The sequence below is a fragment of the Macaca thibetana genome, chromosome 20, assembly GCF_024542745.1.
Source record: "Macaca thibetana thibetana isolate TM-01 chromosome 20, ASM2454274v1, whole genome shotgun sequence".
Classification (NCBI taxonomy): Eukaryota; Metazoa; Chordata; class Mammalia; order Primates; family Cercopithecidae; genus Macaca; species Macaca thibetana.
Genome location: NC_065597.1, coordinates 74,298,588 through 74,318,404, shown reverse-complemented (window position 1 = coordinate 74,318,404; position 19,817 = coordinate 74,298,588). Strand labels below are relative to the sequence as shown.

The window sequence follows — 19,817 nt, the reverse complement described above, 5'->3', positions numbered from 1 at the left end:
CCAGCTACTTGGGAGGCTGAGGCAGGAAAATCGCTTGAACCCGGGAGGTGAAGGTTGCAGTGAGCCGAGATGGCGCCACTGCACTCCAGCCTGCGTGACAGAAACTTCGTCTCAAAACAAAAACAAAACAAACACTATTCAATGTGCAATTAAAAACATTTCAGTATTTAAAGTTTCTAGCATCCCTAAAAAAAAATTAGAAAAATTTATCCCCTGGGCTAAGCACTGTTGAAAAAATACAGAAAAACAGACTTCACACGGGTCTCCGCACTGAAAGCAGCCTCCAACGGGAAGGTCCCTGGAGAATCAGCTCCTTCCAAAAGATCAGAGGATGGAGACTTCAAGACTGCAACTGCCGCCATCTCACTCCTAGGTAGGAATGGACCACCGTCCGCCCTCCACCCTCTGCCAGCAGCCCACAGGAAGCAAGTAGAACCTGACACCACCTCCCACCGGTCTGTGAATATACAATCTGACTTGTATTTTCCCTGTTTTCCCATTTTACATACTTCAAAATAAAGACATCTGTTCATAACACTATTAGGAAACTTGTAAAAAAAGAAAACCACCAAAACAAAACGTTGATTTCTTAACTTTAAAAGTGCTACACAGGGGCCAGGCATGGTGGCTCACACCTGTAATCCCAGCACTTTAAGATGCCAAGGAGGGAGAATCACCTGAGGTCAGGAGTTTGAGACCAGCCTGGCCAGCATGGCAAAACCCCATCTCTATTAAAAATACAAAAAATTAGCCAGGTGTGGTGGTGGGTGCCTGTAATCCCAGCTATTCAGGAGGCTGAGGCAGGTCACTTGAACCTGGAAGGTAGAGGTTACAGTGAGCAAAGATCATGCCACTGCACTGCAACCGGGATGACGGAGCAAGACTCAATCTCAATGCTACATAAATGAGCCTGCACATAAAAACTTTACTATCTTTTCTAAAATTAAAATAAATATGTAAACATCAAGAAAGGAAACATCCCAGATATACTCTACAGCGTGAATATTCTAACAAGCTCTCTGCGTGGAAAGCAACCGACTGCTACAAAATGCTCCAAAACCTGGCCAGGCGCAGTGGATCATGCCTGGAATCCCAGGACTTTGGGAGGCCAAGGAGGGAGGATCACTGTGCCCAGGAGACTGAGACCAGACCAGGCTACAGCAAGAACCCCATCTCTACAGAAACACAAAACAATGCACTTGGCCAGTGGTTGGTTCTGATGCAGGAACTGTGTCAAATCAAGAGTGGGAAACAGCTAGGCACAGTGGCTCACACCTGGAATCCCAGCACTTTGGGAGGCTGAGGCAGGAGGATCACTTGAGCCCAGAAGTTCAAGACCAGCCTGGGCAATGTAGTGAGACCCCATCCCTACAAAAACTATGCAAAATTAGCTAGTATGGCATGAGCCTGCAGTCCCAGCTACTTGGGAGGCTGAGAAGGGAAGATCACTTGAGCCTAGGAGTTGGTGGCTGCAGTGAGCCATGTCCCATCATTGCACTCCAGCCCCAGTGACAGAGCAAGACCCTGTCTCAAAAAAAAAAAAAAAAAAAAGTGGGGCCAGGCACGGTGGCTCATACCTGTCATCCCAGCACTTTGGGAGGCTGACGCGAGTAGATCACCTGAGGTTGGGAGTTCAAAACCCACCTAACCAACATGGAGAAACCCTGTCTCTACTAAACATAGAGTAAAATTATTTTACTCTATTAGCTGGGCGTGGTGGCACATGCCTGTAACCCCAGCTACTCAGGAGGCTGAGGCAGGAGAATCACTTGAACCCGGGAGGTGAAGGCTGCAGTGAACCGAGATCATGCCATGCACTCCAGCCTGGGCAACAAGAGCGAAACTCCGTCTCAAAAAACAAAAAACAAATAAACAAAAAAAAGTGGCAAGTGAAGCAAAATTGGTTTGAGTCACACAAGCGTTACCCCTAAAACCCATATAATCCCTCCGGAACTGGCCTGAGACTAGGAAACGCCTCCCCAGCATCCCTCGTCACTAGAAAACTTCAGCATATAATTACGACGCCCTCGACAGAGGCCAGGAATGGACACCACGGCGTCCGCTGAGGGTCCAGGCCGAGTCCCTGGGCGGAGGCCCCCACCTCCCCCCGGGCAGCGGCGCCCCCTCGCGACCGCTTACTCGTCGCCGTCGGGGCACACGCCGGTGGCTTCGTTGTACTTGGAGCAGTACACGTCGGGGCTGTAGTTGAAGGTGCCGTCGCGCCTGCGGAGGGGCCTGCGGCGCCGCTGGTTGAGGAAGTGCCAGTGGAAGCAGGTGAACGGCCGGTGCTGCGCGCACTTGTGCTGTGAAAACAGGGGGCACTGCTCCGTCCTGAACTCCTTCAGGTACCTACAAACACAGACAGCGCCGCAGCTCGCTTCCGGCAGCACCTCCGGGGACTCGTGGGCGGCGGGACCCACCGGCCTCAGGCGCTCCAACCCCAGGGTCGACCTGCACTCAGATTCCTGGCGGGTCCCGGGCGCTGCGCCCACCCCCATCCCGACTCCAGATACGACCCTCACCCGACCTCGAAGCCCAGGCGCTGACCCTGGTCCCCAAGCCCAAGCGCCACCCCGGACCCTGGGCGACCCGCTGTGACCTCAGGGTCAGCAGCCGGAGCAGAGGGTCCCGGTCCCCGAGCCCAGGCGCAGCCCCCAACCCCGGGGCGTTCCTCCCTTCCAGAGGCGCGTGGACCCCGGAACCGGGTGCCGTCCTAGACCCTGGCGCCGCGCTCCGACCTCAGGCGGAGGCCGCCGAGCGCAGAGGGTCGTGGCCCCCCCAGACCAGGCGCGGCGCGGAGGCCAGGGGGCGCCGGGACGGCGAATGGGAGGCGGAGGCGGCGCGAGCCCCGGCGGGAGGCTCCGAGCTGTACCGGGCGCGGGCGGGGGGCCGCAGGCCGGACGGGCGCTGACCTGTAGTGGGTCGGCTTCTCAGTCTGCGGGGGGGACCCGCTCAGCGCCGCCGCCGCCGCTTTCGAAACCGACGGCATTTTCAGTCAAAACAATGCAGCGCGCATGCGCCGCGCCGGCGCCCCCGCCCCCGGATCTCCTCGCGCGCCCCCCGCGGCCACGCCCCCCGCTGCCCCGCCCCCGGCCCGCAGACCCCAGCCCCGCCCCAGCCCCAGCCCCGCCCCCGGCCACAGACCCCGCCCCCGCCCCAACCCCGCGCCCCGCCCTACCCTGCCGTGCCCTGCGGTCCCCGGCCTGGGACGCCGGTGGGAGGGGGCCCTGCCCGGGGCCGCGCGTGGGACCCGCGATGGTCGCCCCTGCTGTGACATGACCCGACATAACCGTGTATTTTACATGAATTAATCACAAGAGTTGTATCTCAATAGAGCTGGTCTTCCACAAACTAACCAAGAGGCTAATGTCAGGGGGAGCCAGGCACGGGGCGGAAGGGCCAAGGGGTCCTGGCCTTTGTAAAAAGGAATTTCTTCCATTTCGAACCCTGACCTAAAAAACTTACATTCAAAGATTCATCTACAAAGGTAATTATCACAGTTATTTTGCAAGCACTTGAGGCCCCCCTCCCCCAACAGCCCAGTAGCCAAGAAAATGGAAAACTCTAAGTGCTATACGTGATTTGATAGAAACAGCGTTTCCTAAGAATTGTTAGTGGTAGGAGGCCGGGCGCGGTGGCTCACGCCTGTAATACCAGCACTTTGGGAGGCCAAGGCGGGCGGATCACGAGGTCAGGAGGTCAAGACCATCCTGGCTAACACGGTGAAACCCCGTCTCTACTAAAAATACAAAAAACTAGCAGGGCGAGGTGGCGGGCACCTGTAGTCCCAGCTACTCGGGAGGCTGAGGCAGGAGAATGGCGTGAACCCGGGAGGCGGAGCTTGCAGTGAGCCGAGATCTGGCCACTGCACTCCAGCCTGGGCAACAGAGAGACTCCGTCTGAAAAAAAAAAAAAAAAGAAAAAGAAAAATGTGCCCATTTAGGTTAAAAACAAATCACTTCCTACAGATTTATTCCAAGTATGTCAGGTTTTTTAAAAAAATATTATTACTGTAAAACAACAAAAACTATCATTTGCTGGTAGGATAAATTTCTTTATAGGTTCACATTTTCTTTTCTTTTGGCGGGGGAGAGGTGGGGGGGGGACGGAGTTTCACTGTTGTTACCCAGGGTGGAGTGCAGTGGCTCGATCTCGGCTCACTGTTGCAACCTCCGCCTCCCAGGTTCAAGGAATTCTCCTGCCTTAGCCTCTGGAGTAGCTGTGATTACAGGCATTCACCACCGCGCCCAGCTAATTTTTTATTTTTAGTAGAGACGGGGTTTCTCCACGTTGGTTAGGCTGGTCTCCAACTCCCAACCTCAGGTGATCCACCTGCCTCAGCCTTTCAAAGTGCTGGGATTACAGGCATGAGCCACAGCGCCCAGCCAGGTTCACGTTTTCTAAATGAATTATTTCTACAAACATTATATTTAAATCTTAAAATTAAAATGATAATGAAGAAAATGGTATTTTCAAGTTGAGTCAAGCAGGAAAATGAAGTCAAGCAGGAAGGACAGGGCCTGGGAATTCTTCAGAGAGGAATAAACAGATCTTGAAGACTCCCAGGGTGCTAGGAATGGAAAGGGAGTCTAGGATGAGGCCCAGGTCTCTGGCTTGCAGGAATACAGAACAAGGGAGAAGCGACAGGTTTGGGGGAGATTAATTCCATTTTGGAGTTTAAGGAGCCTGTGAGCTGCCCAGCAGAGGTGTCTATGGAGCCTGCTAAAGCTAGGAAAAGGATTTGAGGCCTTAGGGTTTAGGAATTTGGGGATCTTTGCTATAAACGTATGAGTGAAGACCCCTGCTGTTCCTCCACACCCCGGGGGCATCTTCCTTGAAGAAATCAAAGGAAACTGATGTAAGGCTTATTGAAAGTATCATTTTTTTTTTCATGCTTTGGAAGAAATGTTCTCTAAAACCCAGGGTGGTACCAGATTTAATAACCCCAGGTTTTCCTTTTTTTTTTTTTTTTTTTTTTGAGACGGAGTCTTGCTCTATCGCCCAGGCTGGAGTGCAGTGGAACGATCTCGGCTTACTGTAAGCTCTGCCTCCTGGGATCACACCATTCCCCTGCCTCAGCCTCCCCAGTAGCTGGGACTACAGGCGCCCGCCACCGCACCCGGCTAATTTTTTGTATTTTTTTAGTAGAGACGGGGTTTCACCGTGTTAGCCAGGATGGTCTTGACCTCCTGACCTTGTGATCTGCCCGCCTCGGCCTCCCAAAGTGCTGGGATTACAGGCATGAGCCACCGCACCCAGCCAACCCCAGGTTTTTCACTGTGAATTTATAAGTATTTCACTTTTCTTGGGGACAAAATGCACAGCACTGGCAGGACCTTCTGAGACAGTTCATCGGTTTAGATGTGACCATTTGGGCTAACATATTCCTTGAAAGAATTTTCGTTTTAAAACAATTTCTGGCCGGGTGCAGTGGCTCAACCCCGTTAGTAATCAGGAGTTTGAGACCAGACTAGCCAACATAGTGAAACCCGTCTCTACTGAAAATACAAAACAATTAGCCGGGTGCAGTGGTGCGTGCCTGTAATCCCAGCTACTCAGGAGGCTGAGGCAGGAGAATTGCTTGAACCCGGAAGGCAGAGGTTGCTGTGAGCCGAGATCACACCACCACACTCAAGCCTGGGCGACAGAGACTCCACCTCGAAAAAAAAAAAAAAACAATTTCCACCTTCTGCCCAGCTATGTCACCTCAAGTATCGCGCAGTTACGTCTGTTCTAGCATGCTTACAATGGTCTCCCTCTCAAATGCTTATATGGGGAGGTCAGTGTGCCATGTACCCTGGGGAAAATAAAACCTACAGCCCAGTCGGGAAAACAAGACAAACACACTACAAAAATAGTTAAATACAACTGGGCGCAGTGGCTCCTGCCTGTAACCCCAGCACTTTGGGAGGCCAAGGTGGGCAGATCGCCCAAGGTCAGGAGTTCAAGACCAGCCTGGCCAACATGGCAACACCCTGTCTCTACTAAAAATACAAAAATTAGCCAGGAGTGGTGGTGTGCCTGTAATCCCAGCTACTCAGGAGGCTGGGGCAGAAGTGCTTAAACCCGGGAGGCAGAGGTTGCAGTGAGCCAAGATTGTACCACTGCACTCCAGCCTAGGCAACAGAGTAAGACTCCATCTCAAAAACTAATAATAATAAATACTAACTGTACTGAATTAACTGTTCACCTATCAACCTGCTCTGTTACCATCCTTTGAAAACTCCAGGAGTAGGGAAGATCCGCCCACCATCCCCAGCTGGCCCTGGGTCTGTCCATGGCACAGGTGTGAGGTCAGCAACTGGAAAAGCCCTCCCAGATCACTGCCCTGGAGGCACTTGGGATCTGCTGCATGTGGGACAGTCACATTGTCAAAAACGTATATGTATATATGTATGAAAACAATTGACTGGGCACAGTGGCTCACACCTATAATCCCAGAACTTTGGGAAGCCAAGGCAGGCAGATCACTTGAGGTTGGGACTCCAAGACCAGCCTGGCCAACATGGAGAAACCCCATCTCTACTAAACATACAAAAATTAGACGGGTGTGGTGGCGCATGCCTGTGATTGAAGCTACCCTGGAGGCTGAGGCAGGAGAATCGCTTGAACCCAGGAGGCGGAGGTTGCAGTGAGCCAAGATCTTACTACTGCACTCCAGCCTAGGTGACAGAGCAAGACTCCACCTCAAAAAAAGAGACAAAAAAATCTGGGGCCGGGCGCGGTGGCTCCTACCTGTAATCCCAGCACTTTGGGAGACCAAGGAGGAGAGATCACTTGAGGTCAGGAGTTTGAGACCAGCCTGGCACATGCCAAAACCCCGTCTCTACTGAAAATATAAAAATGATCTGGGTGTGGTGGCACAAGCCCATAGTTCCAGCTACTCGGGAGGCTGAGGCAGAAGAATCGCTTGAACCCAGGAGACAGAGGGTGCAGTGAGCCAAAACTGTGCCACTGCACTCCAGTCTGGGCGACAGAGTAAGACCCTGTCTCGAAAATGAAAAACAACAAAAAACAAAAACAACAAATATCACTTAGGTAACCCAAAACAGAGCCCATCATTTGTGAAAAGAAATTACTCATTAGCTGTATTCTACTCAGAAAATTGGTGCTTTGCTTAAAAAGTTTTGCAGAAAACTGCCAAAGTTCCTCATTTCTGGTACTATTTGGTGATATATCTGTAGGTTTCTCTCCTCAGTTCCCACTCTCAGGGGAAAAAAAAAAAAAAAAAAAGGAAAACGAAACTTTTAAAAATAGCTGTTGGTGCAACTAACTTATGTGCTCTGGTAATACTAAAATAAAAAACAATAACTGCTAAAATACCCCCTTTTTAAAAACTAGATGCGAAAAGGAATCATCTAACCCCATATTATAAAATTAAAATTTATTTTCAATTTGTTATTGTGCAGAATATGGAGAAGTGTTCTTTACACAGGCCACACAGTATGTAATAAAGTTTCACACTTCTGCCAATCTATCTCAGAAAGCAAATTACCTGCACACTAACACCGGATTACAAGTGTCACCAGAATTGCTTTGGAAACATGATTATGTTATACAAAGACTGGGCAAATCCAACAGCACACAGTGCAACTGAAACCTTCCCTAAGGATCTGAAAAAATGTCTTGCGGATGGAATCCTTGGACATCAAGCGCCAGGCAAGGAGCAGGTTCCCATTTGCTCAAATTCTACTCCGCCTTCACGCGGATGAGCATAACCAAGTGCTCCACCCACCATCCAAGTCCTTCAGAGCGGAGGACGCACGCATAGCCAGGACAGTCACGGGCAAACGCGACATCAAATCCGAAGGGCGACTGTCAGCTCCCTTCCTGCCAGCCCCAGCGGCCACCCCGTTAACTTCTCGCTCCGTGGGCAGCTGGAGTTTCAGGCTCCTCAGAACGATCACGGGGCTCTGGCTCCTCTCCCAACACCCGTCCCAGCCACTGATCCGCCTCGCTCTCCTCCCTCAGGTAGCACCAGATGACCAGCGCCATGAGGAAGAAGCTGAGGGGCAGCACCTTCCACCAGGGCTGATGATGTTCCTTTCCCGTGGAATGGCCCACAGACCAGCGGCTAGGGTTAGCTTTGCTGGAGGAAAACTTAATGGGGCGGTCAGGGTCGTCCTCTTCCACGGCGGCAGGCTGGGCCAGATCCCGGGAACGGGGCACCCGATGAAGGCTTCCAGAAGCCCAGCTCATGAGCCTCAGCGCCCGGACGGCCCTGGAAGAGAAAGAGCAGTAAGCGCTCCGCCCGCCCGCCGGTGCCTGCCCTCGACCCTCCGAGACCTTGAGGCGCTCACCCGGCCGCCGGGGCACACAGGACACGGTTCATTGCAGACTTGACTCCGCGTTCGACGCCGTGGCGCGCCGTGATGGCGTCAGTTCCGTCGCCCGAAAGAGGAAATCGGAAACCGGACGCCATACCAGGCCTCCGCTCACGACTACAGAACGTGGTTCCAGTAGCGCAACGGAAATGACGTTTAACTGCGGCGAGCTTTTTCCGTCGCAGGCCCCAGCGCCGCCGGAGAACGCGACGGCATGCCGGGAAATGTAGTTCTCCGTCCCTTTCGAGTAGGACCGAGTTCCGGGTCCCTGGCCCCGAAGAGAGGCGGGGCGCCACGGGGGCGGACGTCGTCCTCAGAGAGTTGTCTGAGTTTGCCTCGGAGCAGCTGTGAACCGTCATGAAGGTGCTCGGGGCATGGGTGGGGATCCGCGCCCTCAGCCCTGCCCTGCCCGTCCTGGGCTGGGCGCCCGCACCTCTCTGCCGGCTTTCCCCGAGGCCGTGGCGCGGCCCTGTTTTTGTTTTTGTTTTTGTTTTTGTTTCCCGTTTGGTTCTTTGCATGAGACAGGGACTCGCTCTGTCACCCAGACTGGACGGCAGTGGCGCGATCTCACATCACTGCGGCCTCTGAAACCGCCTTTGCAAAAATTATCACTGAGAAGTTGTGACAGTGAAAGAGATCAGACCTAACTAAGGTGCTGCGTCGTGCTTCCCACCCTTAAGCTGTCCTGGTTCATTCCTGGGCGTGGACAGAGCTAACTTGGGGAAGGATTTCAGTTCTTGGTTTGACTCTGAAACAAAGTTAACAGCCCTTTCCAGAAAAGACCCCCTTCTTGCCTGAGGACCAGTGTCCGCCTTTGCAGGACTAATACATCAGCTACAAAATTAGAAATTGTCCGGGCGCGCTGGCTCACGCCTGTAATCCCAGCACTTTGGGAGGCCGAGTCGGGCGGATCACGAGGTCAGGAGATGAAGACGAACCTGGCCCACAGGGTGAAACCCTGTCTCTATTAAAAGTACAAAAATTAGCCAGGCGTGGTGTTGAACACCTGTAATGCCAGCTACTTGGGAGGCTGAGGCAGAAAAATTGCCTGAACCCGGGAGGCAGAGATTGCAATGAGCCGAGACTGTGACACTGCACTCCAGCCTGGGCCACAGAGCACGACTCCATCTCAAAAAAAAAAAAAAAAATTAGAAATTATGGTTTAGTGGTCATGCTGCCTCTGGCTCCAAGAGTCTGAACCGGCCGGGCGCGGTGGCTCATGCCTGTAATCCCAGTACTTTGGGTGGCCTAGGCAGGCAGACCATGAGGTCAAGAGATCGACACCATCATGGCTAATACGGTGAAACCCTGTCTCTACTAAAAATACAAAAACTTAGCCGGGCATGGTGACACACGCTGGTACTCCCAGCTACTTGGGAGGCCGAGGCAGGAGAATCACTTGAACATGGGAGGCACAGGTTGCAGTGAGCCGAAATGGCGCCACTGTACTCCAGCCTGGGTGACAGAGCAAGACCCCGCCTTAAAAAAAAAAAAGAGTCTGAACCTCCCCAAATTGCTTCTGGGGATAACATCACTATTGTAAAATCTAAGATCAGGCCGGGTGTGGGGGCTCACGCCTGTAATCCCAGCACTTTGGGAGGCCAAGTCGGGTGGATCACGAGGTCAGGAGATCAAGATCAGCCTGGCCAATGTGGTGAAACCCTGTCTCTACTAAAAATACAAAAATTAGCCTGGGATGGTGGCAGGAGCCTGTAGTTCCAGCTACTTGGTAAGCTGAGGGAGAAGAAACGCTTGAATCATGGAGGTAGAGGTTGCAGTGAGCCAAGCACTCCATTGCCAGTGCCATTGCACTCCAGCCTGGGCGACACAGCAAGACTCTGTCTCAAAAAAAGAAAAAAACCTAAGATCAAAGATCAGTGCCTGGCCGGGCGCGGTGGCTCAAGCCTGTAATCCCAGCACTTTGGGAGGCCGAGACGGGCGGATCACGAGGTCAGGAGATCGAGACCATCCTGGCTAACACGGTGAAACCCCGTCTCTACTAAAAAATACAAAAAACTAGCCGGGCGCGGTGGCGGGCGCCTGTAGTCCCAGCTACTCGGGAGGCTGAGGCAGGAGAATGGCGTGAACCCGGGAGGCGGAGCTTGCAGTGAGCTGAGATCCGGCCACTGCACTCCAGCCTGGGCGGCAGAGCGAGACTCCGTATCAAAAAAAAAAAAAAAAAAAAAAAAAAAAAAAAAAAGATCAGTGCCTGAGATATTTTGCAGACCCTGTACTGGATGGATCAGCTGGTACCACCCAGACCGGTAATCTGGCCCAACCAGTTCTGCCATGCCACCCAGGAACAGAGGAGTCTGAACATGAGTCCATCTCCAACCTGACCAACCAGCACTCCCCACTTGCCAAGCCTGTACCCACCAATTAGCTTTAAAAACTCCTATCCCCGAATGCCTGGGGAGACTGATTAGAGTAATAATAAAACTCCTGTGTCCCGCACAGCCAGCTCTGCGTGAATTACTCCTCTATTGCATTCCCCCATGTCTTGATAAATGGGCTCTGTCTAGGCAGCGGGCAAGGTAAACCAATTCAGCACTTACACCTTCGCCTCCCGGGCCCAAGCGATTCTCCCACTCAGCCACTTGACTGGCTTGGGACCACAGGTGCCCACCACCACACCTGGCTAATTTTTGTATGTTTGGTAGAAACGGGGTTTCACGATGTTAGCCAGGCTAGTCTCGAACTCCTGACCTCAGGTGATCCACCTGCCTTGGCTTCTCAAAGTGCTGGGATTATAGGCGTGAGCCACCGTGCCCAGCCTTGATTGATTGATTGATTGATTGAGGAGGAGTTTCACTCTTGTCGCCCGCGCTGGAGTGCAATGATGCAATCTCCGCTCAATGCAACTTCTGCTTCCCAGGTTCAAGCAATTCTTTGGCCTCAGCCTCCCAAGTAGCTGGGATTACAGGCAGGCACCACCACAGCCGGCTAATTTTTTTGTATTTTTAGTAGAGACGGATTTTCTCCATGGTGGCCAGGCTGGTCTCAAACTCCTGACCTCAGGTGATCTGCCCACCTTGGCCTCCCAACGTGCTGGGAGGTGAGTCACCGCACCCCGCTAATTTTTTTGTACTTTTAGTAAAGACAGGGTTTCTCGGCCGGGCGCGGTGGCTCAAGCCTGTAATCCCAGCACTTTGGGAGGCCGAGACGGGCGGATCATGAGGTCAGGAGATCGAGACCATCCTGGATAACCCAGTGAAACCCCGTCTCTACTAAAAAATACAAAAAAAAAAAAAATTAGCCGGGCGAGGTGGCGGGCGCCTGTAGTCCCAGCTACGCGGGAGGCTGAGGCAGGAGAATGGCGTGAACCCGGGAGGCGGAGCTTGCAGTGAGCTGAGATCCGGCCACTGTACTCCAGCCTGGGCGACAGAGCCAGACTCCGTCTAAAAAAAAAAAAAAAAAAAAAACAGGGTTTCTCCATATTGCCCAGGCTGGTCTCGAACTCCTGGCCTCAAGTGACCCACCCACCTCAGCCTCTGAGTGCTAGGATCACAGGCATGAGCCACCATGCCCCTCTCTGTTTTAGGAGTTACCTAACTCCCCTAAGTTGGGCCTCTACCCCAATCCCATTCTTTACCGGGGATCTGCCACTTACCCAGAGTCGTGCAATCAGGGCTGCAGAGTCAGTTTCCTTTTCTATTTCCTATGGGTCTGGGGTCCCCTGAGTATTGTCCCTTCAGGGTTCACCAGAAGGATGTTACAGGACCCCAGCACTTTCCCAAAGTTAGCCTTTGGGAAGGGTCTTCCACGCTATAGTCCCTTCTGCAGTTCCACAGAAATACGTTGCAGGAAAGGGGTCCTGATCCAGACCCCAAGAGCGGGTTCTTGGATCTCATGCAACAAAGTATTCGTGGCGAGTCCATAGAGAAAAGTGAAAGCAAGTTTATCAGGAAAGTAAAGGAGTAAAAGAATGGCTACTCCAGGGCGTGGTGGCAGGTGCCTGTAATCCCAGCTACTCGGGAGGCGGAGGCAGGAGAATTGCTTGAACCTGGGAGGCACGGGTTGCAGTGAGCCGAGATGGCGCCACTGCACTTCAGCCTGGGCAACAAGAGTGAAACTCCGTCTGAAAAAAAAAAGAAAGAAAGAATGGCTACTCCATAGACACAGCAGCCCCACCAGTGTCTTTGAAAAGCCCGAACCTTGGCGCCTTTGGGGAGACTGATGTGTGTAATGACTCGTCTCCTGAGTGGTGGGGCCCGCCTCAAGTCAATTAAAGTCTTTCTTTACTGCAATGCTGTGGTCTCAGGGAATAGATTTTGTCTGTGCAGCATGTGGGACGAAACCTTCCGGCAGCTACACTAACCCCTCACCATGAAGGCTTGACAAGGAGCGCCCCAAAGCAGCGGGACCCCCGAAGACCCCAGGCTCAGATCCAGCGCCTGGCAGCCCCGTCTCCTGGTGGGCCTGTAGGGGAGGCAGGAGGCCCTGTGCAGTGAGACTGAGCTTGGATTTCTCTCAACTCTGGGAAGTTGAGGCCTGAAGCAAGTTTGTTTTTTGTTTTTTGTTTGGGACAAGGTCTTGTTCAAAAGACCACGCTGGAGTGCAGAGGCACCATCATAGCTCACTGCAGCCTTGACTTCTTGGGCTCCCGCCATCCTCCCACCTCAGCCTCTTAAGTAGCTGGGACTACAGGTGGGTGCCGTCATGCCTGGGTAATTTTTTTTTTTTTTTAATTTGGAAAATAAGGCCGGGCATGGTGGCTCAAGCTGGTAATCCCAGCACTTTGGGAGGCCAAGGTGGGCAGATCACCTGAGGTCAGGAGTTCGAGACCAGCCTGGCCAACATGGTGAAACCCCATCTCTACTAAAAACACAAAAATTCGCCGGGCGTGGTGGCACGCACCTGTAATCCCAGCTACTGGGGAGGCTGAGGTGGGAGAAGTGCTTGAACATGGGAGGTGGAGGTGTCAGTGAGCCAAAATTGCGCCACTACACTCCAGCCTGGGCAGCAGAGCAAGATGCTATCTCGGGAAAAAGAAAATAAAACATGTCATTTCTGTGTGTGTGTGTGTGTGTGTGTGTTTTCATCTTTTTAAAATTTATTTATTTATTTTTTTTGAGATGGAGTCTCGCTGTTGTCACCCAGGCTGGAGTGCAATAGTGTGAGCTCAGCTCACTGCAACCTCTGCCACCTGGGCTCAAGTGATTCTCCCACCTCAGCCTCCCGAGTAGCTGGGATTACTGGTGCCATCACACCCGGCTAATTTTTGAGTTTTTAGTAGAGATAGAGTTTCGCCATGTTGGCCAGGCTGGTCTCGAACTCCTCACCTCAAGTGATCTGCCTGCCTCAGCCTCCCAAAGTGCTGGGATGACAGGCGCGAGCCACTGCACCCAGTCCATCTTTTTTTTTTTTTAATTTTTGCAATATGTCTGTGTAACAGAAACGTGTCATTTCTTGTGTCCAGAGTTTCAGAGAGGAATTCACACCCATTCCGACTGCGAGATTAGTTGGAAGCCTGGACGCACCTTCAGTGAACGGGAAGGAGGTGGGGTGCTTCTTCCTCTCAGGAAGGGGCTAGAGCTAGAAGGCCTGCTCCTGACTGCCAGTGCAGGTCACCCCTCCTGTCACCTGGGTGGCGGCAGGGACCTCGGCCCATCTGCTGCGCTGTGTGTGGCCGGGTGGTCCTGGACAAGCCCCTTCCCCTGAGCCGGAATCTGCTCGCCTCGCAGCACCGACTTCTGCGCCTGCTTCCTGGCAGAAAAAGCACCAGATCTGGGACCAGTTCTGTTCCCCCAGGAGCTCTTGGCATCAAGGCCAGGAAGGGGGGCTGGAGGTGTCCTGAGCTCAGCAACACCTGGGCGGCCCGGCCCCAGTCCGTGTTTGGGGCTGCTGTGTCAACAGAGGCACCTGTTTGCCCAGGTCCTCCTCCCCGGGCCCTGCCCCACCTGTTCTACCCTAGAACCCCACCTGGAATCATTGCCAAACCAGTCCCCTTGTAGGGACCTGGGAGCACCCACTGTTGTGGGAGGAGGGGGCTCAAGATGTGATTGGGGAGGACTGGTCAGCCTCATCGTGGTGTGCAGCCCGGGGGCTTCCTGGAGGAGGTGGAAATCGAAGGGCCCTGCGGTTAGGCATGGAGCCTTTGGGTTAGGCTGGTGCAGCTGCCTGGTTGGCATGGTTTTGGGCAGTTGAGCACGAGCTGCCTGAGGACAGTGGAGTCGGGGGCAGGGCTGGGAGGCACAGGCAGGGGCTGAGGCTTCACTCGGGGGCGGGCCAGCCTCTGAGGGGCCAGGCCACCACGTTAATGGGAAGAGTGTGAAACGGGCGTCCCCCGCCCCGCTGAGCCCACTGTGAGGACTGGAAGACGCCACCCTGGTTCAACAGTGCCCCAAATTCACGTCCCCTCAGAACGCAAGAACTTGACCTTGTCTGGAAACAGGGTCTTTACCGACGTCATTAGTTAAGACGAGGCACTTGTGGACCAGAGGGGCCCTAAATCCAATGACCAGAGCGCTTACAAGAAGGTGAGAAGAGGCCGGGCGTGGAGGCTCACACCTTTAATCCTCGGACTTTGGGAGGAGGAGGCAGGAGGGTTGCTTGAGCCCAGGATTTGAGACCAACCTGGGCAACACAGACCCCATCTCTACAAAAATTACAAGACACACATTGAGGAGGGGAGAGGACAGACAGAGACGCCCGCGGGGAGGCCAAGGCGATGACAGCGGTGGCAGTTGGAGTGAGGCGCCAACAGCCCGGACATGCTCAGGAGCGTCGGCCACCACAGAGGAGGGAGACAGGCACGGAACGGATTCTCCCCGGAGCCCCCGGCAGGAGCGAGGCGATGCTGACGTCTTGGCTTTGGACCTGCGTCCTCTGGAACCCTGAGGAAACCCGGTGTGTGGCGGTTGGTTGTAGGGTTGTAGACACAAACACAGGTGTCCAGCCAGAGGGGCCCCCACTCCTGACAGCAGCCACTCCAGAGCCCTCCTGCATCTTTTTTTTTTTTTTTTCTGAAATGGAGTCTCGCTCTGCCACCCAGGCTGGAGTGCAATGGCACTATCTCAGCTCATTGCAACCTCTGCCTCCCATGTTCAAGCGATTCTCTGCCTCAGCCTCCTGAGTAGCTGGGACTACAGGCGCCCGCCACCCTGCCCAGCTGATTTTTGTGTTTTTAGTAGAGATGGTCTCGATCTCCTGACCTCAGGTGATCCACCCTCCTCGGCCTCCCAAAGTGCTGGGATTACAGGCGTGAGCCACTGCGCACAGCCAGATTTTTGTATTTTTCGGTATAGACAGAGTCTTACTATGTTGCTTAGGCTGGTCTCAAACTCCTGGGCTCAGTGGGTCCTCCCACTGTGGAGGAGCTGGGACTCCAGGCGTGAGCGCACCGCCGGCTCCCATGCTGCCCATCTGTCCCCAGTGACCTTTGGCTGGTGGACGGTGGCTCCCCCCGAATGCTGTGTGTTTGCTTGACCCCGGGTGGGAAAAGCCACAGCCGGATGTGCTGAGGCGCCTGTGTCCCCGGGGCCCTGCTCTCCTTGGCGCGTCCACGTGGAGCTGGCGCTGGCCCTGCCCGGGAAGCGGCTCTCATCCTCCCCCTCCCCCAGGGACGTAAACCAACACCTCAGCCTTCGTTTATCTCAAAGCACACAGAGACATTTCACAGGAGGCCTAATGTCCCGCTAATGGTCGGCGGAGGCTGCGGCCCTCGTGTGCCTAATGGCGGGTGAGAGCCTCTTGAGAGCTGGCATATTGGAGCTATTGATTTTCTCCAGGAAGATCAAGATGGGGTGCGTGGGCACAGCAGGCATGCTGCACTCAGAAGGGCAGCGCCTTCCTCCCGGGCCTGAGGCCCCACAGCAAGGGGAGGGAGCTGTGGGCTGGGAGCTCCGTCGGGCCCGATGCTGCCCCCACCGAGAGGCACACTGGCCGCAGGTGCTGGACATTGCTTGGGCCCAGCCCCACTGCCGGGCCTCCTGTGCTCCTCGGCCTGGCCCTGGCTGCCCGTCCTACCCCAGGCAGGAAACAGGCAGGCGGTGGTGTGGGACGTGTATTTCTCCACTGTCCCGGATGCCCCAGAGGCTGCCGCCCCACCCAGCCTCACCAGAAACCGCAGTCACCGGCACCTGCGGGCCTCCTGAGTCTCAGCACTCAGGGGTAGGGGACTAATTAGCTAGCTGCTAATTCATCCACCCTTCCCCCAGGGAGTCCCCATATCCCACCTTCGCCCCTCCGGCCACCCCTGCATTGCCCTTCGCTGCCCGCTTGGACCGGTGCAGTGGCACTGTCACCCCTGAGCCTCCGGCCAGCTCCCGGGGTGTCCGTGCCAGCCCCACAGTGCTCTGCCCCAGTGCTTCCTCCCAAATGCCTGTCTGCTCCGGTTTGTGCCCACTCTAGCATTTTCCATCCCAGACTGGGGTTTTCTCTGTGGTTTCTTGTCAGGCAGAGACGAGCATCCAGACGGCTCTTGGCAGGGTCACAGGCAGGCCCCCAGCGCCCAAGTCAGAGGACAGCGGGAAAACCCAGGGCCTCGGGGCGGGAGCAGCAGCAGGTCACCCCGCTGAGGCTTTCTCCCCAGGAGCGGGGGAAGCGCCAAGGTTCAGGCAGCCACGGCCCCCGCCCCGCCAGCATCCAGAGGCTCCCGCATCCCGGCTCCTGGCCGCTGCCTCCAGCTCCAAAGCCAGCAGCGTGGCCTCTTCCATCCTCTCAGCCTCCTGCCTCCCTCCGACAAGGATCCGCCAGGTGATCTCCCGTCTCAAGGTCGTTCGCTTAGCCACACCCGCGGTCCCTCAGCTGTGTCGGTGCTGGGGGTTCGGGCGGACGTCTTGGGGCCATCACAGGGCCAGTGTTGCCAGGCTGTCCGCTCTGCGGGAACCCCGTCTGCTTCCCGAGGCTTGCCCGTCGAGCCCCCACACCCACCTCCTTCATGAGGGGCTGGGTCTCATTTCCCCACCCTGTGTACAGGACAGCAAGGCTGGTAACCCAGCGAGCTGGGGACCACCTGCACCCGAAGCCTGGGCTCGCCATTTCCCACCGCCCGCGCCCTTCAGGGCAGAACACAGGGGCCCTTCTGCGTCCTGCACTAAAGTTCCCTCCGGGTCCCTGCTGACGCCATCCCTGCTAAGACCAGCGAGGCGGAGGCTGCAGTGCCAGACCCCAGGCTGGACTGGCTCCCACCCTTCCCTCCGCAGACCCCGGCCATGCCACAGCATGCGGCAGAGGGCGCTGCAGTCACTGCCAGGAGCGGCAGAACCCCCACCCTCTGCAGGTCCGGCCCTGGGGTTCTGAGCAGACCAGGGTGGACGCACCCAGGGCCCCAGGCTGGAAGCTCCCCAGATCGGTAGGGACAGGAGCTGTATCTGGTCAGAGATGGGAGTCTAGGGCCCTGAACCCCGGGCAGCCGCAGGTCCTCAGTGACGGCTGGATCAGAGGGGAGCTGGTGAGGCTGGCAAAGCATCCTCAGACCTTGGAGTCTCAGGGCAGCCCCCATGAAGCCAGGGACAGAGGCCCCTACATGGTTTGGACGCTCAGGGCTGAGTATGGCCAGATGCACCTCACCTGGGGACGGGCTCACTGGGCTTTGGGGTCACCTGGGCTGTGAGCTCACCAGGGCGTGGGCTCGGTTTCTGCCTGTGAAGGAGCAGTAAGGAGAAGCCGTAACTGGCAGCTGTGCCGATGCTGTCCCTGTCCCCACTCCCAGCAGCCTCTCCTGGGACCTGCAGGTGACCCCACCTCTCACCATGAGAACCATGTAGAGGCCGCTGGCCTGCCCTCTGCAGGATCTCACTCTTAAGCTTGAACTTTTCGTTTCCTGTCCCTTCCCTCGAAGCCAGGGGTCCTGACTGCAGCCCCCGGACACTGACTGGTTGCACTGGCTGCCTGAGGCCCTCTGGGATCTCCTGCCTTCTAGGTGCCCGAGAAATCTGGGCAGGTCAGCCAGAGGTCCCCAGGTACAGCAAAGGGCTGGGCCCGTGTCCAAATCCCTGTGTATTGGATGCCACTAGGTGAGAGGGGCTGGTCTGCCACCTGACTGGGGGATGCCTGGAGCGTAGGGTGGGGGGTGGCGTCCAGAACCGTCCTGGCCCCTGGAAGGTGAAGGCCCAGGAGCTGGGGGCTCGGGACAGGGAGTGTTGGGGCCAAGGCCAGGCTGGGGCTGCTGTCCCGTCCTCAGAGCCGGAGTCCCTGGGAAGGACACTGTGGAGTCCTCCCAACTTGGGCCACTGGGGGCTGCTCCGGGGAGCATAGTGCCAAGCAGGGGCACACCTGGCAAACGCCAAGGTCAGGGACAGTCACATGTGGGCGGTGCCTGTGCGGCCTGAGCCATGTCCCCACAATGCTATCCACCCTGAGTCTCCCAGTGGGACCTCATTTGGAAATGGGGGCCCTGCAGGTGTAACTGGTGAAGCTGAGGGCACAAAGGGTGGGCGTGGGCCCTAAATCCAGGAACGGGGTCCCCATAGGAGGGCAGAGGACACTCACAGGGAGGACCCTGTGAGGACAGAGGTAGAGCCTGGGGAGACACAACCACGAGGCAAGGAGCCACTCCTGGGGACCCTGGACCCGACCTCTGGCCTCCCGCCCTGTGCTCCAGGCCGCCGGGGTTGTGGTCATGGCCACAGCAGTCGCAGGAAGCTAACATGGCCCCACAGCGGACCAGCTGGGGCCACCCAGGAGGAGCCAGGGAGTCGGTGGGAACAGCAGAATCCCTTGGGAACACTTCTGGGGGAGGCTTTCCTGGGAGCAGTAGGTGAGGGGAGGGTTCCCAGCCCCCCATTCCCACCCCAGGGGTGGCTGCAACTGAGGAAGGAAGGCCCCCGGGAAGAAGCCTGGGGAAGCAGGGGGTTCCTCCATTAACGATCAATTGCAAACCCCTCTGAGCTCTGGGCAGGTGGACGGCGGCGGCGCAGAGGCGTCCCGGTAACCACTGGGCCAGTGGAGATGGTCACGGTTGTCCAGGAGGTCCCGATGGCCAGGGGAGCTGGGCAGGTGTCGGGCCCTGGCTGGGGGGTCCCTGGGACCTCGCTCCCTTCCCCTTCCCCTTCCCCAGGGTCCTCCTGTGGCCGGGAGCACTGTTCACCCCGCGGGCTGCGAAGGCAGGATGCCCTCTAGAGAGGCCTACTCCAGAACTCAAAATAGCATGAAATTTAATTTTCCGCCTATTTGACAAGGCTGGGTCCGGGCCCCAGTCAGCAGCAGAGATAAGGGTCCCGGGGCCCGGGGGCGAGCCAGCTGCGCCCGCACAAACACTCCACGGTCCCCGGGCAGGCTGCGTGCAGGTGAGGCCGGGGGTGTGCTCCCCCCTCGGGGCCCTGGTTGCCGGGCGCTAAAGCAAACGGGCTCTATTTGCCCAGTCTGCGATGACAATGCTGTTGCCAAATATTTGCCAGCTCCTGGCGGCTGCAGAGCGCGGCTATAAATGCTCGTGTCCAGGTGGAGGGTGTGCCTGTGGATCGAGAGCTGTGGCCCCGGCCAGGTAGGAGCCAGGGCCTGGGGGAGGTGGGCGCTGCTGGGGACCACCACAGCACTGGGGACTTGGGG

At 55.9% G+C, this 19,817-nt stretch overlaps 2 protein-coding genes across 8 annotated transcripts in view; both read right to left on the bottom strand.

Moving 5' to 3' along the window:
- The window catches only part of UNKL (unk like zinc finger), a 48,095-nt gene extending 45,052 nt beyond the window's left edge, over window positions 1-3,043 (bottom strand). For 2 of the 4 annotated variants that reach the window (XR_007722204.1, XM_050774679.1), the window contains exons 1-2: window positions 2,913-3,003; window positions 2,140-2,349 (exon numbers count right to left, since the gene is read on the bottom strand). Coding sequence is in view for 3 of the 4 variants with exons in the window: in XM_050774679.1 (XP_050630636.1) it covers window positions 2,140-2,349; window positions 2,913-2,989 (287 nt within the window). In the remaining variant the exon portion in view is untranslated. Of the gene's footprint in view, window positions 1-2,139; window positions 2,350-2,912 lie in introns of all 4 variants that reach the window. The other 2 variants (XM_050774678.1, XM_050774680.1) reach the window with 2 other exon arrangements.
- A 4,324-nt stretch (window positions 3,044-7,367) lies between these two features.
- LOC126944777 (protein CCSMST1) overlaps window positions 7,368-19,817 on the bottom strand; it is a 76,561-nt gene continuing 64,111 nt past the window's right edge. For 3 of the 4 annotated variants that reach the window (XM_050774627.1, XM_050774628.1, XM_050774629.1), the window contains exons 2-3: window positions 8,301-8,359; window positions 7,368-8,221 (exon numbers count right to left, since the gene is read on the bottom strand). In XM_050774627.1, coding sequence (XP_050630584.1) covers window positions 7,855-8,221; window positions 8,301-8,332 — 399 coding nt within the window. In that variant the 5' untranslated portion in view covers window positions 8,333-8,359 and the 3' untranslated portion in view covers window positions 7,368-7,854. Of the gene's footprint in view, window positions 8,222-8,300; window positions 8,360-14,206; window positions 14,211-19,817 lie in introns of those variants that run through there. The other variant, XM_050774626.1, reaches the window with a different exon arrangement.